The sequence below is a fragment of the Xenopus laevis genome, chromosome 2L (assembly GCF_017654675.1).
Source record: "Xenopus laevis strain J_2021 chromosome 2L, Xenopus_laevis_v10.1, whole genome shotgun sequence".
In the NCBI taxonomy this organism is placed as follows: domain Eukaryota; kingdom Metazoa; phylum Chordata; class Amphibia; order Anura; family Pipidae; genus Xenopus; species Xenopus laevis.
Window position 1 is genome coordinate 109,021,617 of NC_054373.1, and position 14,274 is coordinate 109,035,890.

The following is a 14,274-nucleotide window of genomic DNA, read 5'->3' on the forward strand; positions in this document are numbered from 1 at the left end:
ACTGACGGAAAATTTATATATAGTTAATAAAAATACAGAGCAATCAGAAAGCAAATGAAGTGAACCCAAATATACTATTTTTAGGATTTTACTGCAAATTACATCGATATACAGATCTTGGTGCTTTAAAAGCTTGCTAATATCTTATATTGACCAGTAAAGTTTTCTCCTTGAGGTTACTAGTGTGGCTGCTGGTTCCTAAGGCATTATGTCGATATATTTTGTATCATATAAGATACTCAGTGGTTCAATGTGAGATAAAGATACATGGTATGGGATCCTTAATTCGAAAACCCTTTAACCTGAAAGCTCCAAGTTACAAAAACTCAATTTCAACCAAATTTTTGGATTTCCCTTTTCTCTGCAATAATAAAACAGTACCCTGTACTTCATCCAAACTAAGATATAATTAATCCATATTGGAGGCAAAACAATCCTTTTGGCTTTATTTAATATTTCAATAATTTTTAAATATCCATTATTTGGAAAACTCCCGGTCTCACGCATTCTGGATAACAGGTCCCATACCTGTACAAAGGATATTAGGGTTTAGTCATTTAACCAAAAATCAGCTACTCTAAAGCTTCTGTGATATAGTTGTATTACATGTATATATCAAAGACTAAATATGAATAGTGCAGCCTATGTGTGTTTTGTTACCTTAAAGGAGAACTTATGTCCCCATTGGCCCCCCTCTGCTGGTCTTGAAATACATCTGCTGTCCATAAAACATTACATGTTTTTGTAGCGACCACTCAGTGTTCAGCTGTGGTCAGTGCATTTCCTGTAATGTATTTTTCTTACCAGTCATAACAGATTACTCTGATGATATGAAGCTAGTTTGCGTTTTCTCTTAAGTATTTTTGTTAAACAAAATCCAAATGGATCTTGCATGCTACCATAGCAACCTAACCAAAAAAGAGGGTGAAAATCTTTTGGTCCTGGAAGGAAAAAATGGAAGTTATTTGCTGAGGGACAGTGAATCTGTTGCTGGAGCCTTTTGTCTGTGCATTTTGTAAGTTTATTTTGAAATTATTTCTATCTTTAGCTTTGTACATGGGGTTGGGGGGCACAGAGTCACATATATATACACTGATTTTATTTGCATTTATTTTATATAATTAATATCATAGCTAACCTCTGCTAACTGAAAAAGTACAGCATCCCAGTTTGCTTACTAACCTTCTATGGCAATATGTACCTAGAGTCAGGACTGTGTTTAAACATAAATGCTTAATGGAGGCCCTTGGGTAGGAAGAGTGTGTGAAAGCTCTACAAAGCAAAAGCAAAATAGCAACCGAGACACCTTATATCAGTGCTGAGAAAGCAGTATTTTTTCTGTTGCTGTTGATCCTTTTGGAAGTTGTAGTTCACCGAAGGACCATATTTTAGACAGTCATATTTCAAATAAATCTTTCTATAAGATTTCAGTTCTAGTCATAATTTTAAAGACAACCCTGCCAAGAGCAGCAGATAGTTCAAGGAAAAAGATCCCTATTGGGATCGAAACGTTGGAACAAGATACCATGTCACAATAAAAGATTGTTGATGTTCACCAAAAGGGAGTGCTGGTCTGGAAACTTTTGCTGTATGTTAATATTACCGTGCACCCCTACTTATCCATTGCCTTGGAGTGCGGATACTCATCCAAGAAATATATATATATATATATATATATATATATATATATATATATGTGGAAAAACTTGAAAAAAAGAGGGGCTTGGGGCAGGTGGTTTATCAGAGCTAAATGCTAATAAAGGCCAAGCAAACCACAGTACATTACTATAATAGCCTCCATTTCTATGTGTGAGTTGCATGTAAGTTGGATGTTTGTAACCTGTGGTTATTGAAAATTGTTATAAAATCCATTATAGAAAACCCCCATGCTATAGCAAAGCAAAGCTCTGCAGTTTCATAATTTGGAATGGAAAGACATATTTACACATTTTGGATTCTTTCAAATCTGTTCTTTTCAAAAATAGATGGTTTATTTGACCAAAGTGTTAGCTGAAATTTTGGCCTTAAAATCTAAAGTATGATGATTTCTGGTAGTGTACTGCTGGGAGTTTTTGACCTATAGTCAGAAATAAAATTATACATATTTGGAAGTGGCAAGTTTGAGAGACATGAAACTTTCCAAACTTTTTGTGCATGAAAAATAATATCAAGTTTCTCCATATTATGATTTTTTCCCCATTTTGAGTTATTTAGAAGTCTATATCCTGATACAGAAGTGAAATTACACAAATATTCAGCAGATTTTGAAAGCTTAGGTTTTCCTAAAAAAAAACCATAATATATCATTTCAGGCCCGGATTTCAGCCTTGGGCACCCCTAGGCCACAAGGTCCTAGTACCCGACTCCCTGCCAGAGCAGCTCTTTAGATTGCGGCTGGGCAGCATGGTCTTGAAACAAATCCGGCCCTGTATAGTTTTCAAGTTAAACTAAAAGTTCCCTCTGGGAAATGCCTTTAAAGTGGAAAAGCACAAACTGCTTGAAAATTGTCTTTCAGTAAGTACTTATTAAATGCAAAATTCTTCTCACAGTGAAAGACACAAGGGGTGCGAGAATGGAAACCAACAAACTTTTTTTAATAACAATTATTTTCAAATAACATTAATAGGGTTTTTTATAAAGGTCCAAATTTATCTGAATATCGGCTGCTACAAACTCCTATCTATGCCGCTCGGGTTTTTAACACTTATTTTTTATTACATTTTCCCGAAAATTACCTTTGCGGGAAAAGCTTAGATTTTCACAATTTTTTTGTGAATTTTGCCCCGAAAACTCAGAATTTTTCCGAGTTTTCACCCAAAAGCTCAGAAAACACAGTGAAATTGCCCGAAACCCCCGACACAACCAAAAATCAATGGGACTGTTCCCAATGACTTTTATGCAACCTCGACAGGTTTGAGATGCCGTGTTTTTATATTCGGGCTTTTTAGCCCTCGGGGTTTAATACATTCCAAACAATTCGTGATTTTTTTAAAAGCCTATTATAACTTTTTCGGATTTCGGGGAATTTCGGGTATTCGGAGCTTATTAAATAACCCCCCAAAAACGTTAAAAAAATGTGTAAATAGCATATATATATTTATAATACACAAAAGCTATGAATATCTTGTAAATTATATCCTTATAAACGGTGAGTTCTGATGTCATCAGTTATTAACGGTGAGTTCTGATGTCATTTCTGTCACATGACTCACTGAAATTTGTGTATTATAATAAATAAAGTACCCCCAGTTGCAAAATATGAGGATATTAGAAGTTACCTCGGCGTTCCATGACCTGTATAAAAACACTCGGCCTTCAGTCTCGTGTTTTTATATGGTCATGAAACTCCTCCGTTACTTATAATATCCTTATAATTTACAAGAGGGGGTACTTTATTCACTATATATATATCCTTGAAAAAGGTCCCCAGGTGGGACTGAAACGTCGGATAAGAATGTGTTTTGTTTGAAATAAACACTACTACTTCACTTCATAACAGTGTGTGCAGATCCTTCTCAGAAATATATATATATATATACAAAATATATAAGTTGACTATATATATATATATATATATATATATATATATATATATATATATATATATATATATATATATATATATATATATATATATAAGCAATGCAGGATGACGGCATCACTCCCTGAAGAAAGTTCCTGTGAGGAACTGAAACGTTGGTTCAGTCCAATAAACCTCCTTTTTATCTTCAAAACGTTTGTGTTGCTGTAACTTCTTGGTGTGCCGTCATCCTGCATTGCTTATCGAATTTTTTCCAGACTGGCACCCAAGTTTTCATTTTGCTTAGGGTGTGCGTCCCTTACTCTCTCTCTCTCTCTCTCTCTCTCTCTCTCTCTCTATATAAATATATGCTACCTTCCACACATTTCTCTCATGCTGCTCCTTACCTGTGGAAATCCATCTCTGAATTCCACTGTAGAGTATCTTCTAGGGCTTCACAGAATCCAGGATTCGGTTCCTCTCTGTGTCTACAAATTACCTGCCAATTTAGAGTGAAAACTCTATGATAAAAAACTTTAGTTAATCTTAAATGTAATATTATATATTGTGTATTTATTTATGTTCTATTGTATTATTCCCTTATATTAATGTATCTGTTACATGTACAGGGTACAAGTATTTTGCTTTAAATAAAACACACTATTCTGTATTTAAGTAATTTTTTTCTTTCAATAGATTTGGAAGACTAATTTATACCTATAGGATATTCCAGGATAAAAATGGACTTTACAAGATTCAGGTAAGTTTGGGAAATCGCTTATCCCAGAGTTGCAAAACATGGGACATCGATGTGCTCCTGAAGCAGGTGTAAGTGTGAACAATACAGGCAAGATTGCTGGTATTAAGTTCCACTACAGGTTTTCACCTTTTATCAGAAGCCAGATAGTAGTGAAATAGGCAGTGGCCCGGTAGGTAAGGGGACAGCACAATGATAAGGTGGAGCCATGGCATAAAGGGGCAGCGTTGTGTCTTAATGGGGCAGAATTTGGTGAACAGGACAGGTTTAAATATGTGCCTGGGGGATAGAGGTGGAGATTAGAGACAGGCTGGGGGAAGAATTTACAATATATCAATGCTGCCTAGTGTTTTGTGTGTCTTTGCATAAGTCATTAAAGTGATATGAATGTAAAAAATGTAATGTAAAATTGCTCAGGGTGCAAATTTGCTTTATCAATTATTTTCTTCAGTGTATACAACTGAGGATTTAGAGTTTCAAGACCCACCCAAAAGGTAACCTGACGGATCAGCTCATTCTAGTCAGTGGCTGACAGGAAATGACACATAAAGGTTCACTCAAAATAAATTAAAATAACTTACCTCGGTCAGATAAAATACACCCTTAGGAAATAAGAGAGCTTAGTTCGGTTTAAGCCAGGTCTGTATTTCTGATTTTCTCTGGCTCAATTTCATCTGGTATGGTACCAATAGATTGGAGGAAAGCTCCAAGCTGAAAGTAAATCCTATATTTAAAAAGAGATTGCGATCACAGCCTGGCAATTATAGGCTAGTAAGTTTGACTGCGATCACAGCCTGGCAATTATAGGCTAGTAAGTTTGACATCTGTTGTGGGCAAGTTTTTTGAAGGCTTGTTAAAGGGGACCTGTCACCCAAAAAAATTATTCAAAATCCTATTTTATCATGTTAGTCAAGCAAAATAAACATTAAATACAAAAATTATTTGAATCTTGTTTCCTTTGGTCTGGGAACTCATAATTATAGCAAACAGGCAGCAGCCATTTTGTGGACACTGTTATTAAGGCAAGCCTTGCATCAGAATGGGGGACCTGATGTCCATCCCCATGTACTGGTTGCAGAATTAAATAGAGAGAGAGGGGGAATATGGAGAGTGCAGTGCTGAATGTAAAGTGAAAGTAATTGCTTTCCCTGCCTCTATGCCTAAGGTACAGAGGAGGGACAGGCAATATTTGACTGACAGCTGAGATTTTTAAATGAGTCTATGAGTGCTTTAATAAAAAAAAGAATTTGGATTTTATATGTAATATAATTGTATTCAGCTTTTTATGTCTGGGTGACAGCTCTGCTTTAAGGGATCACATTCAAAATTATGTTCTTGAGAATGGCATTATGAACAGTAATCAGCATGGCCTTAGGAAGACTAGTATACATTCTGATTTGAAGAAAGGAGGTTCCATTGAAATATTCCGAAAGGGTTTTTTTTTAACAGTGAGAGCTGTGTAGTTGTCGACTTCTCTCCATAAATCCATTGTACAGGCTGATACATTGGATTGCTTCAAGAAGGGGTTGGATGGCATTTAAGCTAGTGAAGATAAACAGGGTTAATGAAATTATCTCTAAGTACAAGTTGATCCAGGTACTGGTCTGATTGCTATCTTGGAGGCAAGAAGGAATTGTTTGCCCCCTGAGGCAAATTAGACAAAAATCAGAAGGTTTTTTTTTTTTTACTTCCTCTGGATCAACTAGTATTTAGGCAGATTTTGTACAGACACAGGGATGAAACTTTATAGGCATCTTTTTTCAACCTAATTTACAATGTTACCTTCAGAAGGAAAACTGAGAAGCATTCCAATATTGTTCTGGAGATGGGAAAGCGCATCTGAGGCTTCTAATCTTTTTCCTGAGCAGAGCAACATCAGAACACTTCTCTGTATTCCTTCTGAATGTATATCTCTTTGACTGTCCATTGCATGAACTGTTGTTACAAAATTCATTATATTGGTAATTAATAAAAACTTAAATAGCTCTGAAACTGAAAAAATTGCAAATTGCAAAAGTGTTTAGAAAAGCACCCTGAGCAATTTTACAATATGTTCTTTTAAGGTTTATTTAACCTTTAAATACCCCAGTATAAGGTATGTATAGTAGCTGATAAATACTTTAAACATCTTCATTTCCTCAGAAAATAAGTTACGTAGAACAAAACATCATTTTAAAGAAAATCAGCAAAGTGTGTAAAATGCAGGAAATGTCAAATTAAATGATGGCCCATAAATGCAGAGTTACACTGTTATATTTGCCTTTTTAATGCAATAAGGGCAGATAAAGAGAAATAACTTGGAGGGCCCTGTGATAATACTGTATTATATACCTATGATTGCAGACTGCAGATGGAGTAAAGCAAAAAAAGTTCCAAAAGCTCAAAGATCTTATAGCCAATTATGAGAAACCCAGCCAAGGTCTGATACACCATCTTGTTTATCCTGTAAATAAAGAAACTTCCTTGCAGATTTCCTTAAACTCTATGAGTGGAATCAATTCTCCTCTATATAATGACACATATGCAGGTAAGGGGAACATCAAATATTGCTGAACAACTGACACTTGGAATGAGTTTAGTGACTCTTTTTGTTTGTGGAAAACTCACACCTGAGCTTCACAATATCATTCTGCAGAACCATTCCATAATGCAAAAATGGTTTTAGTTCCATGTCCAAGCTCAGTGCTTTGAGAGAACTGTTGTCCCTGAGATATTCTCCATTGCTGTTTACACTCTTGACACTCTTGACAACTTTTGTCAATTATTACACATTGGCTCTCCTTGCATGGTATTAGTTAAGATGATAATGGGTTTATTTAATAAAAGGTGCAACAATTGCTACCAGTGATAGCTGAACCAACCACAATCGCATTCAAGATGACTTATGAGTTGTTTATTAACAGTTGTTGGTCTGTGCTATACACAGGTGTATAGAGAACTATTAAAGGGGACCCGTCACCCAAAAAAATTACTCAAAATCCTATTCTATCACATTAGTCAAGCAAAATGAAGTTTAATTACACTATATAAATTATTTGAATCTTGCTTCCTTTCAAAATTATAGCAAGCAGGCAGGAGCCATTTTGTGGACACTGTTATTAAGACAAGCCTTGTATCATCTCAGAATCTCGTTTGTGCACCAGAATAGGGGACCCGATGTCCATCCCCATGTGCTGGCTACACAATTAAATGGTAAAGAGAACGGGAGAATGTGGGGAGAGCAGTGACATCTAGTAAGTGCTGAATGGAAAGTGAAAGTAATTGTCTGCCCTGCCTCTATGCCACTGGCATAGAGGAGTGGCAGACAATATTTGATTGACAGCTGAGATTTTTAAATGAGCTTACACCAGTTATGAATGCTTTAATAAAAAATAGAAATTGGATTTCATGTTTAGTTTGAAAAGGACTTTTATTATACAGATTTTTATGTCTGGGTGACAGGTCCACTTTAAGTTCATATTTATTAAGGTTTTTTTTTTGACAATCCTAGTCTGTTTTTACAGGCAAGAGGCATACATGACATGCTATTAATGAAATGGTTGCAATTATTCATATATATTTAGGCCCTCTATAACCAAGGCTACAGAAATCAATGAAAATGTGTATAATTATTTAATTTCACAGAAGGTTCAATTAATTTTTTTGTTAATTTTGCAGAGGTAGATGACCGGGACTATGTTGATGTCTTGCCTTCTTGAGCTACATTTCATGGCAAGGTGAAATATTTAGATCATATATTTTTCTTATATAGACAGCACTTTAAAAGAGAAAAAAATACATTTATATAAGCTAGTACCCCTGGAGTTGCTTTCCTACCCCCTCCCATACTGCACCATAACAGCCTCTCAATACTACCCTGTTTGCCTCACCTGTTCAGATTAAGAAGAGTAGCAGAGTAATTTATACACATGCCTTTTGTTCTCTTTTTAAGATTTTACAAACAATTGAAATTACAATATTTGTACAGGACTGGTGTCCGCTATGCGGTGGAGCACCAAGCATACCAGCAACATGTAACTGATTATCTAGTTAATAAGGTTGTTTGTCTAAAAAATTAGTTGCTAGTGTATTGTAGACAGAATTAATCTGAGCATCACAGTAGCCTCTGTAAATTGTTGTATACATTTATTTATACATTTATTTAGTTTATGCCATCTTTGATTCATTTTGGTCATTCAACCTAATTTTCTAATTTGAAATGCCAACAACAAAAACACTACACAAAAAACACAAAAACTAAAAAAACTATTTCCAGTGTATAGTACTACAGGTCATTTTAAGGCTGAATTTGCTTTATCAGCATATACTGTACTTGGACAGGATGACAGCACATAAATTACATAATCCAATATTTTTGGCATGACCAGATACTAGGTCAGAGATACTGACACCACCTTTTTAACAGCTATCATAATATTGTCTTTGCATGCTATTTATAATTTTGCCATAAAAGTATTTGCCCCATATTTCTTTACATTAACTATCTGACCATATTTGTGCAGCAGTAGTCTGTTAGCATTAGAAACTCTGAAAGGTTAAGAAGGGACAGTCAGGATGGCAAAACAGTCAGGTTTAGGAACTTCAAGTTACAATTACTTAACAAAAGCAGAACTATCAGCTAAAAACATGATCTATAGGTAACTTTCCATGTAAATATTTTAAAAAGTCATTTTTTATTGTCAGTATCACTTTAAGTACAATTGGATGAATACAACTATTTTGTCTGTTTACTCCAGGTTCCAAAATAATAACTGGACAACATTGCAATTCTCATTTTTTTCAATATCCTGTATGCATGGAACTGAACTTGCTGAACAGAACTTTACAAAGGAATTCTTGTTCTTTGTATTTTTAAAATTCATATTGAATAAAATATTCTATTTTTCTTCAACATTCTCCACTTCTCTCTCCATGGTCCTCTTCTGGTGCCTCCATTCTTCTCTTGTTTTCCTTATCTGAGGGTAAAATGAGACATTGATTGAGCACTGAAGCTGACTGTCCCCCTGGTGGACTTGAGCTTTACTTTTTGTAGCCTGGCCACAATTGCCTCTAGTCTTTCATTTATGTTCATTAAGTAAGAAAAAACACACACAAGTTATATAATATGACATCAAACTGACAACCTGATCTATTTAGTTAAAATATAATTCTTAAAGGGGAAGTATAGCAAAAATACAAATTTAATATAAGTTTCACCATACTGAAATAAGACATTTTCTCAATTTCATCAAAAGTCTGTACTGTTTCTAAAATAATCTAGTTATTATTCTTTATTCTCCCCTCTCAGTATCTGTCTCTCTTCAGTCTCTCTTCATGCAGGAGCCTGGAGTCAGAATTTACTTGACAGGTCTAATACAGTCCTTGAAGGGGTTATTTTGCCATGAAGATATATTAGAACTTTTACAAAATCACAAAATTTTTGCCAAAGTTAGTTTTTTTATTTTGTTTCTGCTGGGTGTTATTTGAGTGAGCTCTAATATACTTCCTAGGAAAGGGAGCCCCCCAAAGCTATATTAGATGTAACTGTCAATCTAGATCAGACACCTGACTTCTGCATGAAGAGAGAATTAAGAGAGACAGATGCAGAGAGGGGGAGAGTAAAGATTGGTTATTTCCTAAATGGTACTGAATTTCTTAAGTGATTGTATTTATAAAGTTTCTTATTTCAGTATGATGAAGCTTATATTATTTTTTCATTTTTGTGATTATTTTTAAATGTAAAATTATTAGTAACTTGTTTCTTTCCGGTACCTCCTTTTAAATAAAAAAAAATTAAAAAAAGTTTCACACTCTTCACCTGGTACATGTGGCTGTGGTAAGATGTTTATTAAAGGAAAACTATACCCCCAAAATTAATACTTAAGCAACAGATAGTTTATATCAAATTGAATGACATATTAAAGAATCTTACCAAACTGGAATATATATTTACATAAATATTGCCCTTTTACATCTCTTGCCTTGAGCCACCATTTCGTGACTCTATCTGTGCTGCCTCAGAGATCACCTGACCAGAAATACTACAACACTAACTGTAAGAGGAAGAAGTGAGGAAGCAAAAGGCAGAACTCTGTCTGTTAATTGGCTCATGTGACCTAACATGTGGTTTGTATGTGTACACAGTGAATCTTACGATCTCAGGGGGCGGCCCTTATTTTTTAAAATGGCAATTTTCTATTTATGATTACTCAATGGCACATACTACTAAAAAAGTATATTATTATGATAATGGTTCATTTACATGAAGCAGGGTTTTACACATGAGCTGTTTTACTCAGTATCTTTTAATAGAGACCTACATTATTTGGGGGGTATAGTTTTCCTTTAAGCAACACCCTAGTAGATTTAAAATGTCCTTTAACAAGTCTGTAAAGCTAATTCCCAGGTCTTTTGCAGTCCCCAGAGCTACAGTTAGATTTGTATCTGTAAGTTAAGTTATAAGCACGTCTGTGTATAGGTCTGTCTGGCTATGTGTATATACGTACAATTCAATGAACTATGTAAAATATAAAACCAACAAAGATAATTGCTGCACATTAAGAATTAATAGAGAATTAAGATATAAATCACACACGCACATATCCTCAGTATAGTGCAAGCTATGCACTGCTCAGGATTACAGGCAAAAAGTAGGTGTTATATGCAGGGCTTTATATGTGCTTTGCACCTACAATCTTACATACTGTGTGCTCATCAGGCATGTATGTGGATGAGCAATTCTCTTTCCTGGGCAACCAGGCCCAGATTTCTGGCGAGGCCTTATTTGCTCCATGTTTTTGCCATACTCTTCCTGCCTATGCTCCCTGTGTGTGCCATACTGCGCGTGCCCTATGCTCCCTGTGTGTGCCATACTTTGCCTGCCCTATGCTCATTGTGTGCCATACTCTGCCTGCCCTATGCTCCCTGTGTGCCATACTCTGCCTGCCCTATGCTCCCTGTATGTGCCATACTCTGCCTGCCCTACCCTGCCTGTGTGTGCCATACTCTGCAATACTAGTTAGGGGTCCCCAAGGTGTTTAATCATGTGCTGGGGGTTGCTGTGTTATTCACGGGGAGGAGGCATATGGATTTAAGGGTATGTCTTAATAAACGTGTTTCACATATAAGTGATGAGTGATATCCCTGCAGTGAGCACCAACCATTAGGTTTTTTGGTGTGCTACCACCATTAATGTAGACATGGTGTTAAAAGTTCATGTGGTAACATGGGTGTGGTTTAAAGTGGGTGTGGTTTAAAACAGGGAGTCACCAACACTGGCCTCCATTATCAGCCCTCCATGACCACCATGTAGGCCAGAAAAATTCTGTCCCTCAGTACCACAGAAGTTGGACAGCACTGTTCTAAACAATACAATATAACATAACATTACAGTCTTTTATAGGCAATTATGAAACCTGCAACATGTGCTGTAAAGGAACTCACCATTTTAGTTTGGTTTAGTTTAGTCTTAGTTTTTAAGTTGTTGGGTCATGGATTTGATCTTAGTAAAGAGATGTCAGGCAATAAAAAGTATACTCATATAGATTGTGTGGTGGGCAAAGCGCTTCTTTCTGCTTGTGCTGACTGCCTAGACAAACCCAGCAAGCAAAGGAAGTAACAAATATATATCGTATGTGTGATGTCTCACTTGTCTCACTTGTTTGTGGTTGTTACCTACTTTGTATGTGTTATTGTGTTGTCTTTCCATTCTTTCACAACAGAAAAGTCACTTAAAGGAACAACATCACCGCAACCTTTGCATGTTGAATTAAAGTCAACGAAGGAACAGTAACAGAAAAATGAAAGTGTTTTAAAGTAATTAAAATACAATGTACTGTTGCTCTGCTTTGGTAAAAGCTATGAGTTTGCTTAAAAAAAACGACTATAGTTTATATAAATAGGCTGCTATGTAGCCATGGGGGCAGCCATTGAGGCTGAAAATGGAGAAAAAGCACAGGTTACTTATCAGATAACAGATTAGCACTTAATAGAATACAATGGTATTCTGCAGAATAAATCTGTTCTCTGTGATCTGAGCCTTGAATTGCTGCCCCCATGGCTATATAACAGCTTGTTTATATAAACTACAGTATAGTAGTTTTTTAAAGCAAACGCATTGATTTTTTCCAATGCAGGGCAATAATACATTATATTTAAATGTTTTAAATTTTTGTTTATTTTTTTGTGTTACTGTTCTTTACAGGTACTAATTTAAAGGTATTAAAGTGCTTTTTTACAGGTCATTGAATATCAGAGGTGACTTTTAATATTGTATACTAATATTTTACAACAGGGGTTACGTTATTTACTGAATAATAATACACATGTTTCAGTGAGTCATGTGACAACTTACATAACTAAGCACCTTTTATAAGAATATAATCTACAGGATATTCATGTTTTTTACAGTATGTATATACTTTACAGTATATTTACTGGATATAAAAGGCCAAAGAGCAGAAGTCAAATTCAAAGTAAACTTTATTGTCATCTCAGCAGTATACGAATGCACAGTGAGACGAGACGACGTGGCTCCAGCTAGAACATATCACAAAAAGGCACTTAGAATACACAATAAATATTTAAACATTTGAAATGTGCTATATATTGGCAGAAATTGGATATATACATGTGTAAATCTTTACAATTATGCAAATAAATTAACAGTTCACAAAGTTAAGTTCACAGTTCAGGTGTGTCTGGAATGTGGGAGGGCAGGCAGTGAGTTGAGGAGTCTGATAGTTTGTGGAAAAAAGCTTTTGCGCAGCCTGGTTGTTCGGGCTTTAATGCTGCAAAAGCGTCTGCCGGATGGGAGCAGCGTGAACAGTCTGTGTGAGGGGTGTGTGGAGTCCAGGGCAATGCAGGAGGCCTTTCTTGCACAATGCTTATGGAAGATGTCCTGCAGTGATTTAAGAACCACTACAATGATGTTGCCAGCTGCTTTCACAGTCCGCTGTAGACTTTTCCTGTCAGCAGCGCTGGCACTACTGTACCAGATGGAGATGCAGTTCGTCAGGACGCTCTCTATGGTGCCCCTGTAGAACACTGTGAGGGTGGGAGGCGGAAGGTTGGCCCCTTTCAGTCATCTTTGTAAGTGAAGACGCTGCTGAGCCTTTTTGGTGATGGAGGCCATGTTGGTCGTCCAGATGAGGTCATCAGAGATGTGGACTCCCAGGAATTTGGTGTTTTTTACTGTCTCTACCGTGGAGCCGTTGATGTTGAGTGGTGTGTGAGCAGGGCGAGTTCTCCTGAAGTCGACTATCATCTCTTTAGTTTTATCCACATTCAGTGATAGGTTGTTATCAAGAGCCCCACTAGTCGTGTCATCAGCGAACTTGATGATGTGGTTTGAGCTGTATCTAGCTATGCAGTCATATGTCAGCAATGTGTACAACAACGGGCTGAGAGCACATCCTTGAGGAGCTCCTGTGCTCAATCTGATGGTGCTGGAAACGTTGTCGCCGATACGAACAGACTGAGGCCTCTCTGACAGAAAGTCCAAGATCCAATTGCATAAAGAGCTGCTCAATCCCAGCTTGCTTAGTTTCCCGCTCAGCTTTTGAGGGATGATGGTATTGAATGCTGAACTAAAGTCTATAAACAGCATTCTCACATAACTGTCTTTTTTGTCCAGATGAGTTAGTGAGAGGTGGAGAGCAGAAGATATGACATCCTTAGTTAACCTGTGTGGCCGATATGCAAATTGTAGTGGGTCTAGTGATGTTTTTGATGTGTGCCATCACAAGTCTCTCAAAGCATTTCATGGTGACCAGGGTTAGTGCAACAGGGCGGTAGCCATTCAGGCAGGTTACTGAAGATTTCTTTGGCACTGTAACAATGGTGGTGGACTTGAAACATGTGGGGATGATCATCTGGTTTAAAATCTGGTTGGAAATGTCAGTGAAGACGTCAGCCAGCTGATCAGCACAGTCTCTGAGCACACGAACAGGAATGTTGTCTGGTCTGGCAGCCTTCTGTGGATTGACCTTGTTTAAGGTTCGCTTCACGTTGGACGTGG

At 36.5% G+C, this 14,274-nt stretch overlaps 1 protein-coding gene across 1 annotated transcript; it reads left to right on the forward strand.

Moving 5' to 3' along the window:
• The first annotated feature begins 782 nt into the window (after positions 1–782).
• sh2d1b.L (SH2 domain containing 1B L homeolog) lies at positions 783–9,168 on the forward strand. The gene is made up of 5 exons (XM_018245520.2): positions 783–1,015; positions 4,217–4,280; positions 6,621–6,804; positions 7,935–7,993; positions 9,014–9,168. Exons 1-4 carry the CDS (start codon positions 882–884, stop codon positions 7,973–7,975), a joined length of 423 nt encoding a protein of 140 aa, XP_018101009.1. The 5' UTR covers positions 783–881; the 3' UTR covers positions 7,976–7,993; positions 9,014–9,168.
• Positions 9,169–14,274: the final 5,106 nt, after the last annotated feature.

Bases quoted from the DNA above. Each gene is read 5' to 3' on its own strand.
- sh2d1b.L (XM_018245520.2), top strand. From the start codon at position 882: ATGGATCTTGCATGCTACCATAGCAACCTAACCAAAAAAGAGGGTGAA. The intron at 4,281-6,620 runs GTAAGTTTGGGA...CTATGATTGCAG, and splicing joins ATGGACTTTACAAGATTCAG to ACTGCAGATGGAGTAAAGCA. The intron at 6,805-7,934 runs GTAAGGGGAACA...TTAATTTTGCAG, and splicing joins ATATAATGACACATATGCAG to AGGTAGATGACCGGGACTAT.